This window comes from Esox lucius, chromosome 7 (assembly GCF_011004845.1).
Source record: "Esox lucius isolate fEsoLuc1 chromosome 7, fEsoLuc1.pri, whole genome shotgun sequence".
NCBI classification, from domain to species: Eukaryota; Metazoa; Chordata; class Actinopteri; order Esociformes; family Esocidae; genus Esox; species Esox lucius.
The window spans coordinates 7979842-8004468 of NC_047575.1; the positions used below are offsets into that span (position 1 = coordinate 7979842).

Consider the following 24627-nt stretch of genomic DNA (forward strand, 5'->3'; position numbering starts at 1 on the left):
TGACGTAACTACTGTATGTTGTAGCCAGCAAATGTGTTTGTCCATCCTGACCCAAAACGCATGCACGGATGCGTACTTCAAAACTCGTCTGTACGGAATCGTCTATACGGAATAATTCATAATTCGTACTTCGCTTCGCCTGCAAGGAGATAAAAACTCAGGACCTATAGTTCACAGGTCCGCTTCTCTAACCACTACGCTATTTAACAAGAGGTACTGTGTCAGTCAGTCACTCACTCAGTAAGAGACTTTTGCTCTTCTCGGCCGGCGCCAAGTAATTCCATTGCGGGCCTCTCCACCTACTGTATATCAGTTCAGACAGGTTCTATAGAACTCTCCACCTACTGTATATCAGTTCAGGCAGGTTCTATTGAAGTCTCTATCTACTGTGTAGGAGTGCACTCAAGTCCTATGGAATTAATTGTATTTCCACGCATAGCACATCCACTGCCCAACAGCCCATTCAAGTATTTCACACAGCATCAACATTATTTTTCAAAGTTTATTGCCAACCATTTTCAACAGAGATGTATATTCCCTGACTTACCGCCATTCTGTCTGGATGTGATGCAGGCTTTGCAGGGACACCTGGGTACCTGTCTCCCGAGGTTCTTAGGAAGGACCCATATGGCAAAGCTGTAGACTTGTGGGCATGCGGTAAGCAGGAAAACGTTCAGATATCCACCTCTCTCCTTGTTGTTTTTTTTACTTCTTATAGAAAGTGTAAAATAGACTTCACATCTTCTGTGAAGGGTTCCATTCATCAAAAACTGTATGTTATCTCATTTTGACAAACAGGGGATCGCTTTAGAGACTGTGTTGATAAAAACCTACCTTGCTCCTTGTAAAAGATGATTTAGTATGTCAGTTTATATATGGTTGTCTGTCTTTTTCATCCCAAGGTGCAGAGCTGAGCTCTCTGTTGAAGCAGAGTAGAAAGGACAGCAATATGTTGATCCGAACTCTCCATGTACCTTCATTACCACAGGCCACTGTGTCAAAAAACAAGATTGAATTTATGTTCCAATTCGACATATTTTGGTCTATTTGGTTGGACAATCAAACTGATACCTAAATTCATGGAAAACGTTTACACTGAACTGAAACATCACACATGGATACCTTTTACATTGAACCAATAACTCACTGCATGGATATAATTTTCACTGAACTGAAACCTCACTGCATGGATAACATTTACATTGTACATGCTTATCAATACCATATGAATTAAAATGTTGGTGTTATGAGGTCATACAGGAGCATTTTACAATCTGTCTTGAAAGCTCCATTTGGATTATCTGCCTTTGGATTACATATAAATAATCCTTGAAATGTTTCTGTCAAGCTATTGCTTTGTGCTCATTGGCATTTAGAATTAAGAGAAGCTCATCACCATGCACCGCTATATTTCCCTTCCTTTTTTATATGTTCCTTGAGCTGCTTTGGGATGTAGGTGGTCTTCAAGATCTGTGAGCAGTGCAGACACTGGAGGAAGTCAGAAGAGACATAAGTTTGAGGGCGAAGGAAGGAGACAGTGTAGACGGGTAGTTTTGGCCTCAATTCCCAAAGATTTTTGGCTCAAAGCCAGTGTTCCTCATCACAATAAGTACAGATTACCAACTGTCAAGCATGGTGGCAACAGCGCCTTGCTATGGGACTGCTTCTCTACAGTGGGGACAAGGACCTTGGTCAGGTTAAGGGGGACACTGAATGGCGTCAACCCTAAGGGCCTCTGACAAAAATCTGAAGTTAAAAATGAATTTCACCTTTCAACACAACAATGATTTGAAGCACATGGCCAAATTAACCAACAGATGGCTTGCAAAAGGAAGGATTATTATCCTGGAATGGTCAGAGCACCAACCTCAATCCTATAAATAATCTGCATGAAAACTGCAAAATCCTGTTATGCTAGGTTGATGGAGACTGACCTATACAGACTTAGTGCTGTGTTTCAAGCATTCCCAAAATATTACTTGTGGGCCGTCGGGGTTATGAATTACACACTATACAAACATTTATACACACACTCAATACACCATAGAGTTGTCGGTTCAATGTTCAGTGTTTGACAGTCCATTATTATATCGAGTGATGTGCCATGTCTCTGTTGTCAGGTGTTATTCTGTACATCCTGCTGGTGGGCTACCCTCCATTCTGGGATGAGGACCAGCACAGGCTCTATCAGCAGATCAAGGCTGGGGCCTACGATGTGAGTCACATCATTCCTGTTTGCCTCAGTGGTATTCACATCTGGGCCTCGAAGCCAGTAACGCTCCATTTTTTCATTGCAACCGCCTACTGAAGGACTTATTTAGACCTGGGACACCAGATAGGTGCACTTAATGATGAGGTAGAGCAGAGAACCAGCTGGCTCTGGCCCTCATAGGGTAAGGTTTGAATAACCCTGTTCTACCCCCTTAATTTTTTCATTGGCCACTGCTGCTATGAAGTTTCCAAAGGGATAAATCATCTGGAATTCAGTGCCTACTAATGGTTACTGGGAAAAAAAAGTTTTCCATGCTTTTTCTTTTTCGATTGCAGTATTAGCATATTAGCTCATGGCACACTGCCCTTTCCTGTTCCTCCACACAGAGCACTATATGTTTAATGCTATTGTTTGGATAATTCACTTGCCTTTTATAACTATGAAATATTTGTATATAAAGAACTGTTCACTTACTAATGTGTGCTGCAGTTCCCGTCGCCTGAGTGGGACACAGTTACTCCAGAGGCGAAGGATCTCATCAACAAGATGTTGACCATTAACCCTGCCAAGCGTATCACAGCCTCTGAGGTCCTCAAACACCCCTGGATCTCTGTGAGTGTAGAACGTGGCTCTCCATTTATTAACACATGGAAAACAGTGTGCAGTAAGAATCTTCCCTGTTTCAGCCAGACATGTTTCTTTGCTTATTATTCTCTTTCTCTCACTCTCTTATCTGTGGGTGTCTCTCTCTCTCTCTCTATTTCTCTTCTCTCTCTCTATTTCTCTGTGTGTCTCTCTCTCTCTATTTCTCTTCTCTCTCTCTCTATTTCTCTGTTTCTCTCTCGCTGTGTTTCTCTCTCTCTGTGTGTCTCTCTCTCTACAGCACCGCTCCACGGTGGCATCCTGCATGCACAGACAGGAGACAGTGGAGTGCCTGAAAAAGTTCAACGCCAGAAGGAAGCTCAAGGTATAAACAAGTGACAGGAGATGAATTAAGTGAAGATATGATACTGGAACATGACTCGTATTGTCCAGGGTATCAAATAATAAATGTGATTCAAATGAGAATGTAAATGTAATATATTATGGAAAAATAGCCATCACAATGCAATCTGTTACAGGCAAAAACCTTAAAAGCCCTTTATGGTACAAGATGTGAGAACATCTCTATTTCATTTGTTCTATGTAAAACGATCTACTTCACTTTGTACATAAAGCACGGGGGAAACATAAACAAGTTAATTTACATAAACATGCCTGTGTCATATTGTTCATGCAGTACTAGCGACACTTTTTTGATAAGTGATTTTGTCAATTTGCCAAAAAAAATAACGTTTGTGCTTCTAAGACATAGCAACTGTTGCTGTACTCTAGGTTATTTTCCTTGACAGCAAGCAGCTATTCCAAGCTGTTGACATTACATATTAGGAAGCTACAAGCAGTAGAAAATATATTCCAGCCAATCTTAGTTGCCAAGAACATGGTGGCATAACAAGCTGTATTTTGTTCTGAACTCAGTTGTTCTTTCATCTTATGCAACCATCCAACTCTATTTTTACAGGGTGCCATCCTCACCACCATGTTGGCCACTCGGAATTTCTCAGGTAAGTAACAGTCCTATATTATGATAATGGGCTTCATAATATAATATATAGTTATAATAATTGCTATTTGTCATTAGTAATAATAATACCATGTTCAAAAAAAGTTGGAACGCTATGCAAAATCTTAATTAAAACAGAATGCAATGATGTGCAAATCATTCAAACCCTATATTCAATAGAACATAGTACAAACACAACATATCAAAGGTTGCAACTGCAACATTTTATTGTTTGTTGAAAAATATATGCCCACTTTGAATTTGATACCAGCAATATGTTTCAAAAAAGTTGGGACAGAGGCAACAAAAGACTGGAAAAGTTGTGTAATGCTAAAAAACTTAACCTGGTGCAATATCACACAACTAACAGGTCAGTAACATGTTTGGGTATTAAAAGATCACTCCAGAGAGGATGGGTCTGTCAGAATTGAGGATGGGAACAGGTTCACCACTCTGTGAAAGACAGCGCAGGTAAATAGTGCAACAATTTAAGAATAATGTTTCTCAACGTAAAACTGCAGAGATTGGGGTTAATCATTTACAGTACAGAATCTGGAGAAATCTCTGTATACAAGGGACAAGGCTGATAACCAATATTGGATGGCTGTGATCTTTGGTTACTCAAGCAGCACTGCAGCACAGACACAATTCTGTAATAGGAATGACTGCATGGGCTCAGTAACACAGTATGTCACTGCATCCACAAATGCAAGATAAAACTCTACCATGCAAAGAATAAACCATTTATAAACAAGATCCAGAACGCCACAGCCTTCTCTGGGCCCAAGCTCATTTTAGTTGGACTGAGGTGAAGTGAGAAAATGTCCTGTGGTCTGAAGAAAAGTAGGAATTTCTTTTGGAATCATCGATGCCGCGTCCTCTGGACCAGCTTCTTATCACCGCACAGTTCAAAAGCCAGCATCTGTGATGGTATGGGAGTGAATTAGTGCACAACTGAGAAGGCACCATTTATGCTGAAACAATAATGCCTTCCTTTTTAGGGAAAGCTTTTCTTATTTCAGCAAGATAATGCTAAACAACATTCTGCACGTATTACAACAGCATGGCTCTGTAGTAAAAAAGTCTGGGTGCTAAACTGGCCTCCCTGCAGTCTAGACCTGTCCCCGATTGAAAACATTTGGCGCATTATAAAACAAAAAATACCAAAAACAAGAACCCAAACTGTTGAACAGCTGAAATCCTATATCAAGCAATAATGGGAAACCCTACAGCAATTGGTCTCCTTAGTTCCCAAACACTTATAGAGTGTTGTTAAAAGAAGAGGTGATGCAACACAGCGGTGAACATGCCCCTGTCCCAACATTTTTGAAACGTGTTGCTGGCATCAAATAAAAAATGTGTATGTATTTTTCCAACAACAGAACATTTCTCAGTTTCAACATTTTATATGTATTATATATGTTTTTGTACTATTTTAAATTAAATATAGGGATGAATGATTTGCACATCATTGCATTGTTTTTATTATCATTTTACCCAGCATCCCAATATTTTTGGAAACGGGGTTGTAATACATAAATGCTGTTTAGTTGACATCAAAAAGTGCATACATGGTTAATTAACAGGTGGTACCGGGATTCAAGCCTGCATCTCTGCTGAAATTGAACTATTTGGGACCATTTGACAATGTCTCTAAGGAAGTCAATATTTTAGAGAAGTGTCATGGTCTCAGATGACTGGTCCTGTGGACCAGGAAGGAGATGATGACAGCTTGCGGAAGTAACTTGTCACACATCAGAACACATTCCCATGCCCTTCGACCCTCCTGTCAGCCGCTGTGGTCCTGATTCACCAGCACATTCACCATCACTAGTGGAGAAGTGACATATTGTATTATTTCTTTCCTGGTCACTAAAATCTTTCCAGGACATTTTGTGCTTGCTCTGTAAAACAATAGCTTGATAATGACGGGGTGGCTGGAAGAGGCTCGCCATCTGGTGTTGAGATGTCCCAATGTAGATTGTTGCTTGATGAAGGTGCTTGTGTTAATGTCATCACAACCCACTTACTGTGGCCCAGCCATCTGTTATTGGTTCCTCAGTCCCGACATGCCTTCCCTCTGACGGTTCTTTGCCATGGAATCCAGCAGTGGCGCATGCAACGTGTGGGTATTTATTGTGCCGGTGTTAGAATAGTCTGCAATGTTTGATCAACAGTCCTGAACATTCTTATACACTTTGTCGCAAGGAGAGACTGGCGTAGACACAGTCGCGTTGGAACGTTGTTTCTAAATAATGAGGACGGCGTTCCATCTGGCGTACAGCCTTGTGTGTCTTTGGCAGGCTCTTGTCACACCATGAGGCCACACCAGCCCAGAACCAATGTAGGCGCATTCACAGATGCAGACATGGAGGGATCCCCCTTCCAGTCTCACAGTTTACACTGGCTCTATGAATCTTCAACCGGCATTAAAGAGTTTTTCTTTCTGATATTAGAACCTATCTGATATTAAATGTGAGGTCCTAAAGGGAATGGCCAGGGGAGAGTAAATGCAGCGAGGGGCCATCTTTAAATGGGCAAGCATTCTCATAGCACTCAGGAATAGACCCCCACGACATATCTCCCACCTGCCAGGGAATTCTGTCAGAAAGCCAAGCCTCCACAGCGTTGACCTTAGAGACCTTGTGGATGTAAAACGATCTCAGCGCTTCTAAGTACTACCATTCATCTTTCCATTTCATCCCCCCCTCCGCTCCCCATTTAACTTTCCCCTCCAAATAGATGCTGACAACCACAGTCCTCAGAAATACAGCCAGGTTACTGCTTCATGCCTATTTACAAAGCCGCAACTATAAACAAAGTTGTCTGCAGCCGAATCTTCCCTTTTTAGCCTTTAATAGCCCTTTCCTAGTCAATTAGCTGCTGCTGTTATTGTCGGTTGCGATCTATGTGTTCTGTAGACCCTGGTCTGAGGCAAGATTTGCTTTCAAGATGATTACTGGTGAGATTTGTATTTTCCTGTTCCACTGCTGACAGGAGCAGATCGGAAACCCCATTGGCATGCAGCCCCCACCCCCACCACTACAAGTAGGGTAAAGATGGGTCACAGGGTCACCGGGGGCTAGGAATTTAGAGGGGTGCAAGGCAGGGGATCAGGTTTACGCCCCACCTGACGAGATGCTCCATGCTGCCTCCACTAGGGCTAAAATTAGGAGCCATGTCGACGAAAAGTCAGGGAACCCCCGCGCTCAGCTACCCGACATTTAGAGCATCAAATAGACTATTAAAGCAGGACAAGGCAGTGGAGACGACCAAGCGGAAAACAGTCTACAGTGTACTGTACGGGTCACAGCCAAACTTTAGAGAGTGAGGGAGCGGGGCAGGAATGTACCCAGGCTATCTCAAGTGCTCCTATATCAAGGATCCCTGTTACCCACTGGGGCCAGCCTAGCAGAACCCAGTCTGTGCTCAACCGTCTTCAGTGTAACTTTAAACCGTTGCCAAATTTTTCTAATTTCATGGTGCTGTGTTTCCCCAAATGCTCTCGTTTCGCCAGTTGAATGACCAGAGCTGTTGGGTTGGGATCCTTTATCTGACATTATTTCTCTGTTTGAAGTTCTGATACGCAGACATCAGGAGGATCACATTTGATTTTTGGGAATCGTATATGGATCGGATTTTCGTCATTTTCTGAGGACACTGAGACTGTTGGCCATGCCCTTCGCCCTCCTCTTCTGGGCGTTCATGCCGTTTCTGATCGCACTGTGTCTTTTTTTGTTTTTGTCCCGTGTAGGAGGAAACAAGGCCAACAAGAAGACCGATGGTGTAAAGGTAGGGCTCTCCTCACGCAGCGGGGTCAGCCTGGCGAAGGGACGTTCTTGTGTGGGGGCTAGCTGTTTGTCCAATTATTATTTTGACATCTGGCCATTATTCAGCACTATGAAAGGTATTTTCACTTCCAAACCATGAGCGCGAAGTGGAATAATGAAAAATGCTCTTTGAAAACATTTGAGCTCAGATTCAAGTACAACGTGGGATTTAACGGAGGTTTGACTGTTGGCTCTCCGTACTCTCTGAACATGCTGGCCCCTAACCAGAAGCTCTGATCTCCTCCAGCGCCAGTACAGTAGCTGTTTACTACCCCTGCTTCCCTGTGTGTGTCTTCTTGAACCCGTAGCCTCGATGTGGCTGAGCCTGAGCAATGGGGTGGAGAGACGCCATTGTTTTCATTCATCCTCACACTGTTCGGATGCACAAATATATTCAGTCAGTTCTTTCAGCCTGACACTGCCCCGATATTAATTCCCTACTAATACGCTGCACACAGGGGAATAGAAGAATTATATCCACTCTGTTCAACAACGTGCTCGGCTGCAACATCATTTAACGTTCAACATCTACAGGTTGCCAATGGCATTCATGACAGTTTACTTATGATCCAGTTGGTGATCCTGTCAAACCTTCTGAGTTATTTGTTTGTGCTTGTAATGGGTTTTCTTAGTGTGTGTGTCTGTGTGTTACTGCATAAACACTAGGGGTACAATCCATCTGTGGTATTCCTGGGTTTCCCCAGGGACCTTAGGGAGCAGCCAGTCCAGTCCAGAGTGTCTGATACTGGGATTAGTGAAGCATGCTGTTAGCCTTGCCAGCTTTGCCTTATCAAAGGCATTCCTCCCCAACCACAGGCCGGAGGTTTCCTAACTCAACGCCCGCCGACCAGATGGCTCAGAGAGGTTCCATGGGAGATGGCAAGGGCACCGTGGCAATATGAACCCCAAACACACACCCCCAGACTAAAACCCACACACACGTGTCCTCCCTCGACAGCATGGAGGTCTCCGTCTTCTCCCTCTGTCGCTCCCTGGCTTCCATCTCCGTCTCATCCTGTGCGTTCCTGTTTAACCTCTTCTCATTTCTCTTCCAGAAAAGGAAGTCCAGTTCCAGCGTCCAGCTGATGGTGAGTGTAATTATCTCCCCCCTTCCCTCTTGACCACGCATCTCGGCCGCGCTCGGCTTTCCGCCTATCAAGGAAAGTGAGACTAGCTTTTTCAACAAAAAATAAAAGAAAATCCAAACGAACCAAATGTATCGAGCGGATAAAGCTGTCATTCAAAATGGAGCTGGACTTTCTTTTTTTTTTTTTGTGTGTGTGTGAACATCCCATCCCTAGCGTTGCCTAATCCTGCTGTTCTTAACATGCTCTGGCCCTGCCACACCTCATCAACCCCTCTAACCACCCCTACCTCTGAATAACCAAATAGCCTGTTCTCTTTCTCTATTTTGAAGGTGCAGACAGGGAGGGGGCATCTGCCAAGGTGTGTCTGTGTGCACGTGTGTGTGGGGTGGCTCTTCCACTCACCCTTGTGTGGAGAGAACAAAAACCCCTCTCACTGTGAATCTCTGAACCTGCCTGTGTCATTTTTTAGGAATCCTCCGAAAGCACCAACACCACTATTGAGGATGAAGACACCAGAGGTAAGGCTATCGCCCTCTTGTCACCTCTCACGGCCACACCACTAGTACGCTGGACGTTAATCGGACTGGCTGACAGCTAGAAGGAAGTCTGCATCCTGTATGTTGCATCCTCACTCACGCAGGGAGCCGTGGAGACATGGCTTTTCTCTGGCTCTGACAGTGACTCTCAGAAACGTTATAAATAACCCTAACACCAGCACAACACAGCTATGAATAGGTTAGCTCTTACTTCAGTTACAGTGCCCTGACATGGGTACCAAATGACAAGCTAACAGTCGGGGAGAACAAGTTCAAGAATCTCTGCCGTATGTTTTTGGTGACGAGTCTACTGTCAGTACTGACCGCCGTAGAAATGTCTAGGTCCATATTAAAGAGCATATCATAGCGCAATGCAAAAAAGACGCCATGTTGATTAACATTTGACAGCTCGACTGATGCAATACTCTCATGAATGAATATGAGTGAAATCGGTTAGATAAGCATTTACAGGGGGAAATAACTGTAGGTTATGTCATTCAGAGCTCCTGCCATTGAGCATACATCTTCAACACTATAAGAATTAATAGTTGAAAAAGACTGTCAGTAAAACATCACCTTTCACCCACTTGAAGAGAAGAAAAGAGGCCTCTGAGGTAATTGTCCTCATTGATTACAGCATCTCATTGATATATTTTTTTAAACAAATGTTTAAATTTCAACACTTTATATCTTCTCCCAGAAGCGTGTTTCCAGAAAATTGCATTGTGATTTCTCCTGGGAGGAGAATTATCTGTGGCAGAGCTGTGATTAGGGTGATGCGTGGAGACTGTGTGGGTGGAGAGTGGGCGAGAAGAGAGATAGGAAAGCATTCTCTGTGGTGATGATATGAGGCTGAGGAAAGGCTCCAGAAAAAAAGAGAGAAACATAGAGGGATAGAGGTCAAAGTCTTTATAAAGCTCATCAAAAATGGTACAAACACGTGTTTGGTTTCACTGTCAATCATTCTCTTAAAGCCCACGACAAATGTTATCTAAGTTTTACGGCGGTATTAGACTTTTGTATGAATTTCTCAGGTGCCCTGAATTCGGTCCGTTGTGACTTTACTGAGAAGAAAGAACTTAGTTGAAGGACTAACTGCAAGGATGTAACCCCAGTGAGAGTCCCCTTTTTAACATATGCAAGGCGCAACCTTGCTTTCCCAACTCAGAGTTGCGACCCAGAGCTGGTGGGAGTAAAGCTCTATCTGCTGGCACGGCGGAGCCCTCAGTGTGGGCAGAGAACATCCCCCACACACTCAGCAGAGCACGGGGAGGCAGTAGGTAGCGCACACAAACACACAGACGGACGCACATATGCACACGCACACACACGTACAGACGGTACACACGCAAGCACCACCTACGCTAGCAGGCACACGCTTTACTCCAACTACCCTTGAAGTAGCACCTCAAAGAATGCATTATGCCACGTGAAAACTGTGTTGAATTTCTTCGAGGATATGTATACAGCTCCGGACGAAATTATGAGACCACTGCACCTTTCTCTTTCCTTTCCAAAAAAGTTGAAAAGGAATGTTTTGAGTGAGGAACAGAAGCGTTAAATTTGCAGTGGGTCTCTAAATTTTAACTCTTCTGTTCCTCACTCAAAACCTTCCTTTTTGACTTTAGTCTCATATGATCTGAACTGATTTCGTTGTTTGATATTAGTAAATGCTTTTTACGGCAACCCTCTCATTAACTTGTGTTTATGTAGGTGGCGTCTGATCAGTTTTAGAGACTTTCTGACCCCAAGACCAAAGTCATCTCATCTCATCTTCATCCGCTTATCCGGTATGGGGTCGCGGGGGCAGCAGCTCCAGCAGGGGACCCCAAACTTCCCTTTCCCGAGCCACATTTGCCAGCTCTGACTGGGGGATCCCGAGGCGTTCCCTGGCCAGTGTCGAAATATAATTTCTCCACCTAGTCCTGGGCCTACCCCAAGGTCTCCCCCCAGCTGGACGTGCCTGGAACATCCTTGGGGCATCCTTAGGGAGACGTCCTTGGGGCATCCTTACCAGATGCCCGAACCACCTCAACTGGCTCCTTTCGATGCAAAGGAGCAGCGGCTCTACTGCGAGTTCCTCACGGATGGTTGAGCTTCTCACCTTATCCCTAAGGGAGAAGCCAGCCACCCTTCTGAGGAAACCCATTTCAGCCGCTTGTACTCGCGATCTTGTTCTTTCGGTCATGACCCAGCCTTCATGACCATAGGTGAGGGTAGGAAGGAAAATTGACCGGTATATCAAGAGCTTTGCCTTCCGGCTCAGCTCTCTTTTCGTCACAACGGTGCGGTAAAGCGAATGCAATACCACCCCCGCTGCTCCGATTCTCTGGCCAATCTCCCGCTCCATTGTCCCCTCACTCGCGAACAAGACCCTGAGATACTTGAACTCCTTTACTTGGGGTAACGCCTCATTCCCTACCCGGGGGAGGCACACCATCAGTTTCCTGCTGAGAACCATGGCCTCAGATTTAAAGGTGCTAATCCTCATCCCAACCGCTTCGCACTCGGCTGCGAACCAGTCCAGTGAGTGCTGAAGGTCACAGTCCGTTGATGCCATCAGGACCACATCATCCACAAAAAGCAGCGATGAGATCCCCAGCCCACCGAACTGCAACCCCTCCCCACCCCGACTACGCCTCGATATCCTGTCCATAAAAGTTACAAACAGGATTGGTGACAAAGCGCAGCCCTGGCGGAGGCCAACCCCCACCTGGAACGAGTCCGACTTACTAGCGAGAACCTGAACACAGCTCTTACTTTGGACGTACAGGGATTGGATAGCCCTCAGAAGGGACCTCCTCAACCCATACTCCTGCAGCACCTCCCACAGTATCTCCCGGGGGACCCGGTCATTCTCCAGATCCACAAAACACATGTAGACTGGATGGGCATATTCCCAGGCCCCCTCCAGGATCCTTGCAAGAGTAAAGAGCTGGTCAGTTGTTCCGCGACCAGGACGGAATCTGCATTGTTCCTCTTCAATCTGAGGTTCGACTATCTGCCGAACCCTCCTTTCCAGTACCTTTGAGTAGACTTTCCCAGGGATGCTGAGAAGTGTGATACCCCTGTAATTGGCACTCACCCTCTAGTCCCCCTTTTTGAACAGGGGAACCACCCCCCCAGTCTCCCACTCCTTAGGCACTTTCCCCGACTCCCACGCAATTTAAACAAAGTATCGACTGTAATTCTCCAGTTGTGATTTTTGGAGATTCTTTGGCCACTCGAACCATCCTCCTCACTGTGTGTGGGATCAATATAGACACATGTCCTCTTCTGTGCTGATTGTTAACATCTCCAGTTGTTTGAAATGTGTATGATTTAGTGAAAACTGTTCAATGAAAAAAGTTAAAAAGGACATTATTAAATTATTTTAAAAAATGCTGCCAAACTTATTGGCATCTCTGCATTTAGTACTTTGTGCACCTTCCCTTTGCCAAGATAAAAGCTTGTCATCATCTATAGGGTTTAATAAGGTGTGAGAAAAACATAGGATGGGATTTGAGACAATTCTTCTGTACAGAAACTCTCCACAAAGCTTTGTCCTCGCTTGTGGACTTTTCTCTTCAGCTCACACCACAGGTTTTCAATGGGATTTAGGTCAGGGGACTGTTATGGCCACTGCAATACTATCCTATGGTCATTTAGCTATTTTCATGTGGATTTGGAGGTTGCTTTGGATCGTTGACTTGCTGGACGATCCAAAGTTGACCCAGTTTTAGCCTGTTGGCAGAGGCTGACAGGTCTTTGCCTAAAATCCCCTTGTACTGAGTTCATGTTGCTACAGTTGTGCTCATAAGTTTGCATACACTGGCAGAAATCTTACAATTTTGGCATTGATTTTGAAAATATGACTGATCATGCAAAAAAAGCACTAAAAGTATTTTATTTAAGGATAGTGATAATATGAAGCCATTTATTATCGTTATAGTTGTTTGGCTCCTTTTTTTTAAATCATAATGAAAACAGAAATCCCCCTGATTAAAAGTGTACATACCCTTGAATGTTTGGCCTTGTTATAGACACACAAGGTGGCACACACAGGTGAAAATGGCAATTAAAGGTACATTTCCCACACCTGTGGCTTTTTAAATTGCACTTAGTGTCTATTTATAAATTGTCAATGAGTTAGTTAGCTCTCACGTGGATGCACTGAGCAGGCTAGATACTGAGCCATTGGGGGCAGAAAAGAAAAGTCAAAAGACCTGCGTGAATTTTTTAAAGATGGAAAGTAATATAAAAAGATCCAAAGCCTTGCAAATGCCAGTCAGTACTGTTCAATCACTTATTGAAAAGTTGAAAATTCTGGGATCTCTTGATATCAAGCCAAGGTCAGGTAGACCAAGAAAGATTTCAGCCAAACTGCCAGAAGAATTGTTTGGGATGCAGGTAACCTCTGGAGAAATACAGGCTGCTTTGGAAAAAGAAGGTGTAGTTGTTTCAAGGAGCACAACACAACGATACACAACGTTGTGTTGCTAGAAAGAAGCCTTTACTGCACCAATGCCATGAAAAAGCCTGGTTACAATATGCCTGACCACCTTGACACGCCTCACAGCCTCTGGTTCACTGTAATTTGGACAGTGTACGAGACCAAAATAGAGCTTTATGGTCACAACCATAAGCGCTATGTTCTGAGAGGAGTCAACAAGGCCTATAGTGAACAGAATACCATCCCCACTGTGAAGCATGGTGGTGGCTCACTGAGATTTTGGGTGTGTGTGAGCTCTAAAGGCACATGTAATCTTGTGAAAATTGATGGCAAGATGAATGAAGCATGTGATCAGAAAAAACTGGCAGACAATTTGCATTCTTCTGCACAAAAGCTGTGCATAGGACGCTCTTGGACTTTCCAGCACGACAATGAAACTAAGCATAAGGCCAAGTTGACGCTCCAGTGTTTACAGCAGAAAAAGGTGAACGTTCTGGAGTGGCCATCACGTCTCCTGACCATAATATCATCAAGCCACTCTGGAGAGATCTCAAATGTGTGGTTCATGCAAGATTACCAAAGACCTGGAAGCATTTTGCCAAGATGAATGGGCAGCTATACCACCTGAACAGGGGTCATGCTCACTCATGTTTTTTTTTACAAATGGTACATAAAGCTCCGGAGAAATGTATGAGACCACTGCACCTCATTCATTCCTTTCCAAAAAAGTTGAAAAGGAAGGTTTTGAGTGAGAAACAGAAGGGTTAAAATTAAGAGACCACCGCAAATTGAACGCTTCTGTTCCTCACTCAAAACGTTCCTTTTCAATTTTTTTGGGAAAGTAAAGAAAAATGTGCAGTGGTCTCTTAATTTTTTCCGGAGCTGTATATTATCAATTCTCCAAGGATATGCAAACTTTTGAGCACAACTGTATATGTATATATGTGTGTATCTATTTAAAAATTTTACCCAATTTAATGCACATTGTGTTGAACCTTGAAGTGGAAGGGCTACAACACCAGAAGACCACACTGGGTTTGACTCCTGTCATCTAAAAACATGAAAACTCCAATTTAATCTTAGCTAGTGTTCGCCAGAAAGGCATGTGGGAGACTTACGGGAAGAGGATTGTATGGTTTGTAACATGTTGTTAACCCAACCATTCCAGAAGTGGCCAGAGAGCAAATTGGGTTAGCTGGCTTGCTCAAGGGCAGAATGGCAGAATTTCTTTCAACTTCTCAACTCAAGTTTTCAATTGAACAACTTTAAGTTTCTGGGCAAAAGCTCCAATTGTTAGGTCTGCGTTAGTACTTTCCAGTGTATTCCTGTTTATTTCAGCAGGGCTCCATGCATAAGTGACATAATGGGTCATTTAGGGCCATTGGCAGCTAGGGGAACCCTTATTAAATGATCACACAGTTAACCATGTAAATGTTCAGATTCATAGTTTGTCTAGCCAGCTATCTTAACTTGATGGCACAAGTAATGATGGCCATATACCAACTTGTCGTGCAGGGCATGTGCGCAGGGGCCCAGAACTCCAGGGGGACCCAAATTAATTTGTTTGTCATTCTCGCTTTTATCGACTGATTTATGGATCTATTCGGCAGAAAAAAGAAAAGGATTAGCAATGTATCTAGTTTTTTCCAGCTCATTCCTTCAGTCTATAGGTCCTGAAGTTCCTGCACATGCGTATATATTCAGAAGGTAGCTTCTGTGATGATCAGACATCTTTGTGTAGTGTTGCCTAGGCTAGGACTCTAAGCTTTTTGACATGCTGTAGAACAAACCTTTCTGTTTTAACATGTAACAGGTAACCTATGACAAACATGAACACAACCAGTCAGCTGATTAAGAAAGCATATCAAACACTTGCAAGACACAGACAGTTATTTTTTTATCATTGCAAACAATGGCATGGGTTGACACATCGGAGAATGCGAAACAAACACTGTTTTTTTACCAGAAGCTATGCCCAAAGGTGGAACTCAATCACGTGCTTTCATTCAAATCTTGCAATCGCCTACTTTGATGAACAATTGCTCACTAGCAGTGAAATCTGATATTGCCACAAATGCAGCTAAATGGGTTGATCTCCTACCAACCAGTAAGAATTCTGGCTCTCACAGACTTGTTAGTTTTTCTTTAAGAAGCCCTCCTGTTCTCCACATGTATAGAGAATAGCACACGTGCAGAACATTTCAAAATGTTTTAAAGGAAGATAGTTCATGGGCTGCATGGACAAAAATATTTAATGGAGGTAGAAGATGATCCTAATGTGACACACTCAGTATTATATTAACATGGAGTAAGTCATGGCAAAATGTGTATGAGTATTGGATATTAGCTTTAAAACCTCTCTCTACCCTTGGTAAAATGGGTAGAATTTTGGAAATTAATTGTTAAATTGTCAAGGCAGGGGCCTTGAAGTGGATGGAGGCGGTCCTGGCTGTGTGTGTCTGGTGTAAATGAGTTGTGTGTTTCAGTCGTGTATTTCAGCTTTATTTTTGTGCTGTATATGTGTTTCACAGTGAGGAAACAGGAGATCATCAAGGTGACAGAGCAGCTCATAGAAGCCATCAGCAATGGAGACTTTGAGAGCTACACGTACGTAAACAAAACTTACTGTTTACTCAATTGTTATATAGTGGAAATGCAAAATTACTCTATGTAATTATATTGATACAAATGTATTGTTAGCTTAATTCTAAATTCATTTGGTTTTAGACATGCATAATATGGTACAGAGTATAATGTCATCCATTTTGTATGATATGTTATGCTCAGTCTTTTTTTTGTTTTAGAAAAATTATATGTTCCAAATTCTTATTTTTGTATTTGTGAAACTGAGCTTTTGTCCTATTTCACAAAGAGTCAGCATGCATGTTAAAGGAAGTTGAAGGCAGCACATTGTTTGCTTAGGTTGACCACAGGACCAAATGTGGATGAAAATCTAATTCTTTATGATTATCAGTCAAATTATAATATCAAATACTATATGGCATTGTAAGACTACAGATGAAACAGCACACAACCTGGAAGTACTTAGAATATCTTTGTTGCTGCTTTTGAGAAGAACTGGCCAGTTGTTTTGTAGTGTCTTCCAACAGTTTCTAAAGATATGCTAACTTCAAATTTCTTAAAAATGCTGACACATTCAAGTGGATTCCAATAGTTAGTATGAATGGGTATGTAAGAAATAGGTTTAATTGCCAAAATCATGAAGGGTCCCTTTAAGATCCAGAATATATTTAATGTAATATGGCCGTTTTAAGTGATTGTGAAGGAATAGCTCTTAGGTTTATGTCCCCACTGATTTCCAGATAGAACATCACTCAATGTGCATCTGTCTGGCACTGGATTCCTCTAATGAAGGAGGGAGAAAGCGTCTGCATGACCAATCAAGGCAATTTGAAAACTAAACAAGCTGATCCCTTGATCATGAATAGCTGTGCATGCCAGCTCAAAGATGATGCACATGATAAAATTCCTCATGTGACCCACATGAATAACCAGACCATTTTATTGCATTACATGCAAGCAGATGCAGCTTTTGAACTGAATCAAAATGTAAGGGTGATAAATAGCCTCTATAGACCATACTGTGACTCCCTGGGGCCCAATGCACAGTGCCAGATATATAGTGGCTTTAGGTAGTGTTCACCTCTCTTGGATATTTCCACATTTTATTGTATTACAACATCAAATCAAAAAAGATTTAATTGCATACATATTCATGCCCTTTGGTATAACACAGCCAAATGAGCTTTTGTGCAACCCATTGTCTTTAGAAGTCGGATATTTAGTTGAATGGTTCGAATGATTCATGGGATTTGAGATTCAAAACACCTACAGTTAGGTCCAGAAAGAATTGGACACTGACACAAGTTTTGTTATTTTGGTTGTTTACCAAAAGATATTCAAGTTAAAAAATATGTTCTTAAAGTGCAGTCTCTCAGCTTTAATTTGAGGTTATTCACATCCAATTTGGACAAAGGGTTTAGGAATTACAGCTCTCTAATATGCAGCCTCCTCTTTTTTAATGGATGAATTGGACAATTGACTCAAAAGCTGTTTCATGGACAGGTGTGGGCTATTCCTTCGTTATTTCTTCATCAATTAAGCAGGTAAAAGGTCTACAGTTGATTCCACGTGTGGTAAACGCATTTGGAAGCTGCTGCTGTGAACCCACAACATGTGGTCAAAGGAGCTCTCAGTGCAAGTGAAACAGGCCATCCTCAGGCAGCAAAATAAGAAAAACTAAAGCAGAAACATTAGGAGTGGCCAAATCAACACTTTGGTACATTCTGAGAAAAAAAAACACACTGGTGAGCTCTGCAACACAAAAAGGCCTGGACGTCCATGGAAGACAACAGTGGTGGATGATCATAGGATCCTTACCACAGTAAAGAGAAACCCCTTCACAACACCCAGCCAAGTGAAGAACACTCTCTAGGATGTAGACATATAATTATCCAAGTCAACCATAAAGAGAAGACTTCACGAGAGCAGAGGGTTCACCACAAGGTGCAAACCATTCATAAGCCTCAAGAATTGAAAGGCCAGATAAGACTTCTAAATAAGCCAGCCCAGATCTGGAACAGCATTCTTTTGACAGATTAAACTAAAATCAACCTGTACCAGAATGATGGGAATCAAACAGTATGGCAAAGGCTTGGAATGGCTCATGATCCGAAGCATACCACATCATCTGTAAAACATGATGGAGGCAGTGTGATGGCATGGGCATGTATGGCTTCCAATGGCACTGGTTCACTGGTGTTTATTGATGACATGACAGAAGACAGAAGCAGCCGGATGAATTCTGAAATGCTTAGGGATTTACTGTCTGATTAGATTCAGACAAATTCAGCAAAGTTATTTAGACGCCGCTTCACTTACTGCGAAAGCAACCCAGAAGTTTTTTAAGAAGTGGAATATTATACAATGGCTGAATCAATCACCTGATCTCAACCCGATCGAGCATGCATTTCATTTGTGAAAGACAAAACTTAAAGCAGAAAGAGACAAATTATTAAAAATGAAAATTGTACTTATGATTGTTATTATTTCTAATTCCATTTGATTCCCTGAAGTAAAGGGACTGTGTATGAAAATGGTTGCAATTCCTAAACATTTCATGTGGAAAGAGGAGTGGAAGAGGACTCCAATGGCAACCTGTGAAGCTCTGGTGAACCCCATGCCCAAGAGGGTTAAGGCAGTGCTGGAAAAGAATAGAGGCCACACAACATATTGACACTTTGGGCCCAATTTGGACATTTTCACTTAGGGGTGTACTCACTTAATGGCTGTGCGTAGAGTTATTTTGAGGGGACAGCAAATTTACACTGTTATACAAGCTGTGCACTCACTATTTTACATTGTAGCAAAGTGTCATTTCTTCAGTGTTGTCACATGAAAAGATGTGAGGGGTTTACTCACTTTTGCGAGATACTGTATTTAATGTTGCCCTAGAGCACAATTTAGTCCATTAATAAGAAATGTAGAGAATATGCCAAAACTGTGAATTTAAAGGAGTTACAGTCTTCCAGAGCTGAGCTGGGAGACACAATGCATACTGCAACAATAGCCCTCCAGCATGATAATGACCCCAAACATACAAGCCAAGCCAGACTGTTGTGGTTAAAAAAAACTAAAGATACATGTCCTGGAATGGGCCAGTCAAAACCGGGACCTCAATCCAATTGAGAATATGTGGAACGATTTGGAAATTGCTGTTTACCAAAGGTCCCTATCCAAGATCATGGATCATGAGAGTATATTAAGGACCAAATTAAATACATTTTGATTTCATGTTGTAACACAATAAAATATGGAAAAGTCCAAGTAGGGTGAATACTTGGACAGAGCTACTGTGGTTCTGTTCAGCACCACGTTATTCTCCAAACTTGGCATCCCGAGGGGAGCAACAGCCTTCCATAAACCTGGAGCTGGGGGTTCATCAGAGCACCTGTTCAAAACTGAGGTCTGCAAATCCAGGGCACAAGGGGATTGTTTTTTGTGCGCTGGTATATGGGTTGTTATAGGTCCACATTCATGGTTGCACCGTCTGCCAATTATCAGGGCCAGGAAAGAATCTGCTCCCTGCAGACTCACCCCTTCTACAACCCTGCAGTGATAGCCGTGGACACAGAAAATCCTGTCATTTGATTTCTTTTTACACTGTGTCGAGTCACATGCCCCAAAATACTGCCCTAGTCACTCTGTCTGGTCGCTTCACCAAACCAAAACACAGTTTCTCTTTTCTCCTATTTATCCCCATCGTTTTATCTCAATCACTGTATACATCTCTATTCCTCCATCTCTTCCGTAGTAAGATGTGTGACCCCAGTGTGACAGCGTTTGAGCCAGAGGCCCTGGGTAACCTGGTGGAGGGTCTGGACTTTCATCGCTTCTACTTTGAAAACTGTAAGCTGCTCTGCCTCTTCCTGTACTTCTTTCACACCTATCTTATATCATTTGAAATTATTTAGTACATTTTACAGTACAATTATATAGTATGCCTAATGTACATTAAGCTGCTGTAAAACTGTTGACATTTTGAGGATATATGATATATGAAGTCAGATGGTTCTCCACAAGGGGACTATATGCATCTCCATCCAGCAGGAATAACACATTTATTTCCCAGCATGGGAGAGTGATACTATAGTACTATGGTGGTATAAAAGAATAACATATAAGAATACAATACAGTAATACGCATATGTTTAGACTGTGCTTTACTAGAACCTCATATGTGACAGCAAGCTATGGCTCACAATATCCATTAAACTGACCAAGGGATATTTCTTGTGCGTTATACAGTATGTGGTTAGGATTACAAGAAGTAGTGAAGAGCAGAACAGCGTGGTCATTTTCTCTAAGTGAATATAGCGCTCATTAGCCACTCCAGTGGCTAGTCAGCCGTAACTGCAGACGCCACGTTTTTGGCTCATTTGCTCCCTGATTTTCTCATTTGTGATGAGTAATGCATCAACCCTGCTCTGCTCCACTCACATCAGCCACTGCTCTACCAGCCAGAGGAAACCACTGTAATGAGCCTGATTGGACTGATTGAGAAAATGACAGAGGGGAAGAGACAAATTGAGAGAAAGGAAGAAAGACATAATCAGAGGGGCATGGGGAAAGACATGCTCTCTTGACAATGTCTCAAATGTGAATTCTGTAAAGCGCTGATAAAGGCCCAGCCCTATTATTAATGAGTGAGAGGTTCTGGCCTAGGGTACCAGATCATACACCACAGAGTTCATTCCTGCAGTCATATTTTTTGATTGTTGGTTCACTACTCCACCCCATTCAGTATGGTCAAAGAACAGTAAGCCGGTCCACACCACCATCCTGAATCCCCACATCCACCTGATCGGAGAGGAAGCTGCCTGCATTGCCTACATCCGTATTACCCAGTACATTGACACCAATGGCATGCCTCGCACCGCCCAGTCTGAAGAGACGCGCATTTGGCACCGCCGTGATGGCAAGTGGCAGATAGTCCACTTCCACCGCTCCGGATCACCTTCCGCCATCACCAAGTAAGCCAGTCTGGTGAGTGTCTTCTCACCTCCCCTTTCACTATCTACAGTAGTGATAGGCATTCTAAATGATGGGCATACTGACCTTGTTTATTTTTTCCGACAATGGCCAAATTATTTGGTCTTCATTGCATAATACCACAGAGAAATGTAGTAGGCTGTATTGAACAATAAAAAAAGTTATATAATTCACTGTTCATGTCTGGTTTATTTTTTTTAAGGAGAATGCACATCCTAGGCTGCAAAAAAAAATCAAGTGCTATAATATCATAACGATTCATACTTGTTTCCTGCAAAGCCTGAGGCACTCTGGGTCAGACCACTGGAACACCCTGTTTCAGAATTAGCTTAAGTTTTAGTTGTGGTTGTTGTAACTGTGGTTGAAGCTGTAACTGATGTTGCTGTAGCTGTTGTTGAAGCTGTAAAATAGGTTGTTATTGTAGGTGTGGCTGAAGCTGTAAATGAGGTTATTGTTGTAGTTGTGGATGAAGCTGTAAATTAGTTTGTTGTTGTAGCCGTGGTTGAGCTGAGCTGAATAGGCATCTGCTGTGTCATGCCTACTTCTTACCTCTACAGGCCTCACAGTTGGATGTTTGGGAAAAAATGACTGTGTTGATATAGATGATATAGATGTTTGTCATACCTAGAATTATGTTTAACTATGTAAAACATATTCACTGAGTTACTCTGTAGGTAAATAAGTTATATTTATGAATGACACATTTTATGCTTATTAAGTATGCTTAAATGAGAGCCATTTAAAAATGTTTAATAATTAAAGATGATGGCTATGTGTCCTAAATCTTTCATCATCAATGGAATCTAGCTAAATGGCTTTGAAAACATAATTAAAACTGAAGAGCAGGCATACATATTTGCATCAAAAATTATTTTTGAAATTATAGTTATTCCAGTCATTGTGAAATCTGACAGCTGTTAAGCATTTGTGATGAGAGTTTTCATTCTGACTTCACGGCAGCCTAAATCTCTCTGATTTTCTCTTGAGCAAAGTGATTCACTTGGATGAATCTTCTAGAGTAGTGATTAAGTACACCCAGTTCACTGAAAATACTAGTTAAAAAAGAATGAATTGTTCATGATTCACACCACTAATATACAGTACACCAGAAACATTCAGAACAGAGCAAGCCTGACATCTGATGGTAGACTTAACTATTGCATCTAGGTCCTCGACTAATCCATACCAAAGATACTACTTTCAAGTTTTACGAGGCATTGTACATAATGATATTCTTACTTGCAGGTTCTTGCTTGACAATTCTACAAACATTTATGTACAATTACATAAAAATTATACATATGCCAACATGGCTACCTAATCCAGTTACCAATTAGCTGGATCTACTCCCCTTGTTATGCATCCACGCCCCTTGTAACTATTCCACAGGCTGTTGCTCTAAATGAGAACTGGTTCTCAGTCAAATTGCCTGGTAAAATAACTGAAATAAAATAATGACAAAACAAATAATATTGTCATATATAAAGACAAGTGTGTGTGTGCCTAGCTGTTTCTATGGTTGAGTGAAGACTTGAATGCAGGTTTGCCCAGTTCAGCAGTGTAAGTGGTCAGACAGGTCAGGTGTTCAGCAGTGTAAGTGGTCAGACAGGTCAGGTGTTCAGCAGTGTAAGTGGTCAGACAGGTCAGGTGTTCAGCAGTCTGATGGATTACGGATACAAACCGTCTTAGTGTCTTAGTACGAGACCCATGCTTTGATAAAATCCCTGTTCGGATGTCTTTTGTAGTTTTTTAAAAGTTCTTCCTTCCGTCTGTCTCCCCTCTGACCCCAGCTGAACCCAGAGCGGGAAGGTTCGAGTGAGACGTCTCTCTGAGTAACACCGGCGGGCGATCAGCCGGCCACGTAGGGACACAGAGGGACGCCCACCGACCAGCCTGAAGAACGAAGAGCCCGTCTCATCGCATCTCTTTACTTGAAATCAATCTGCGCCTCCTCTCAACTCCGTCCCAAGCCAGTCGCATTGTATTTCATGCTCTGATGTACTGTATATATGCTGTGCGTTTCCGGAACATTCAAGCCTTTGTTGTGCTGTCTCTCTGTCCATCCTGCTCTGACCGTTGTTTATCTTGTCATACTACTTGACAGAGGCAAAATTAGTACCAATAGATATACGAGTAGGATTAAATCTCTAAAGCACTCGCATGTTATCACAATCCACTGTACAGTTTTTTTCTCACTCGTAACCTTTTCAATGCAATTGCACCAAACCATTGCACAGGGAGATGCAGTTAATTCTCTGAAGCTGGACTATGATGGAAACACTAAACATGTACTGTTTCCTTGAAGCCAATATCGGTAGTTGTTATTATCTTGAAACATATTGGATCAGGACAAATGGGCAATTTACAGAAAGTGAAATGTTCCTTTCAATCGTGAATGTCTCATGGTGTACAGTTGATACTTTGCCACCCCTGTGATCACGACGCTTCAAGAGTACATTTAACATAAACGACAAATACTTTCTTCCTCCCTCACAAGTTTAAATGGTAAAAAGGCTGATCATCAATCTGATTAGCCATTTACCTCATAGAATAATATGGCTTGGGCAACATAATGCCATTTCTGAGCTTCATATGACTAAATGTAGAACACTGTTTGTGGAAGTAATTTCAAAGCACTTCTTTAGGTTCTTCCAATGAGGACTGCGGGTACATAGATCTTCCCCACTTTTAAGCATTATCACTAGAAACACTATTGCTTGTTAGAGCAGTTTAACTTGCAACAGACAGTGTAAATTACAGTATTCTGCCTACTTCAGTACAAAGTATAAAGCAATTGGCAAAAGTCCACTAACGCCACCCCAGGTTTTTCTGCAATAAGTTAGATTTGGTGTTTTTATACTGAATAGTGATAAAGATTTGGTGTGAATTTTAAAATGGGAATGATTTTTAGTGACTGTTTGATTGATGTGTTCCATTCCCTCTATTTCTTCATTCATCAGTTATGTTAACATCACTGTGTATTGCATGCAAGATGAGTTTAAAATGAGCACTGGTTCTCGCTGCTTGTGTTTTAGTATTCTAATTTGTCAAATATGACATTTCAGATGTACTTTCAGAGATTTTAATATTTTTTCTTTTTACTGCCAGAAGAATGTAAAGACTGGAAAAATTATAAAACTCTATAAGCTAAAGTATATTTCGCTATGTGCTAACAATTAATGCCTCACAGGATGTTTGATTGTGCTGTGAAAACTGCCAGAAATTAATTTAATATATATATATATATATATATATATATATATATATATATAATGTTGTATACTCTTAGTAGTTCAACACAGATTTATATCACATTTAGTACTGTAATTTATGAACGAATCAGCTGAATATGAC

The 24627-nt window shown here is 42.1% G+C and overlaps 1 protein-coding gene across 3 annotated transcripts in view; it reads left to right on the plus strand.

Annotated features, from left to right (window-relative positions):
* camk2a (calcium/calmodulin-dependent protein kinase II alpha) overlaps window positions 1-24413 on the plus strand; it is a 92230-nt gene extending 67817 nt beyond the window's left edge. The window contains exons 8-19 of one of the 3 annotated variants that reach the window (XM_010894679.5): window positions 574-657; window positions 2121-2215; window positions 2702-2824; window positions 3096-3179; window positions 3774-3816; window positions 7570-7607; window positions 8701-8733; window positions 9203-9251; window positions 16233-16308; window positions 20036-20130; window positions 21026-21254; window positions 23064-24413. In XM_010894679.5, coding sequence (XP_010892981.1) covers window positions 574-657; window positions 2121-2215; window positions 2702-2824; window positions 3096-3179; window positions 3774-3816; window positions 7570-7607; window positions 8701-8733; window positions 9203-9251; window positions 16233-16308; window positions 20036-20130; window positions 21026-21254; window positions 23064-23067 — 953 coding nt within the window. In that variant the 3' untranslated portion in view covers window positions 23068-24413. Of the gene's footprint in view, window positions 1-573; window positions 658-2120; window positions 2216-2701; window positions 2825-3095; window positions 3180-3773; window positions 3817-7569; window positions 7608-8700; window positions 8734-9202; window positions 9252-16232; window positions 16309-20035; window positions 20131-21025; window positions 21268-23063 lie in introns of all 3 variants that reach the window. The other 2 variants (XM_010894678.5, XM_010894680.5) reach the window with 2 other exon arrangements.
* Window positions 24414-24627: the final 214 nt, after the last annotated feature.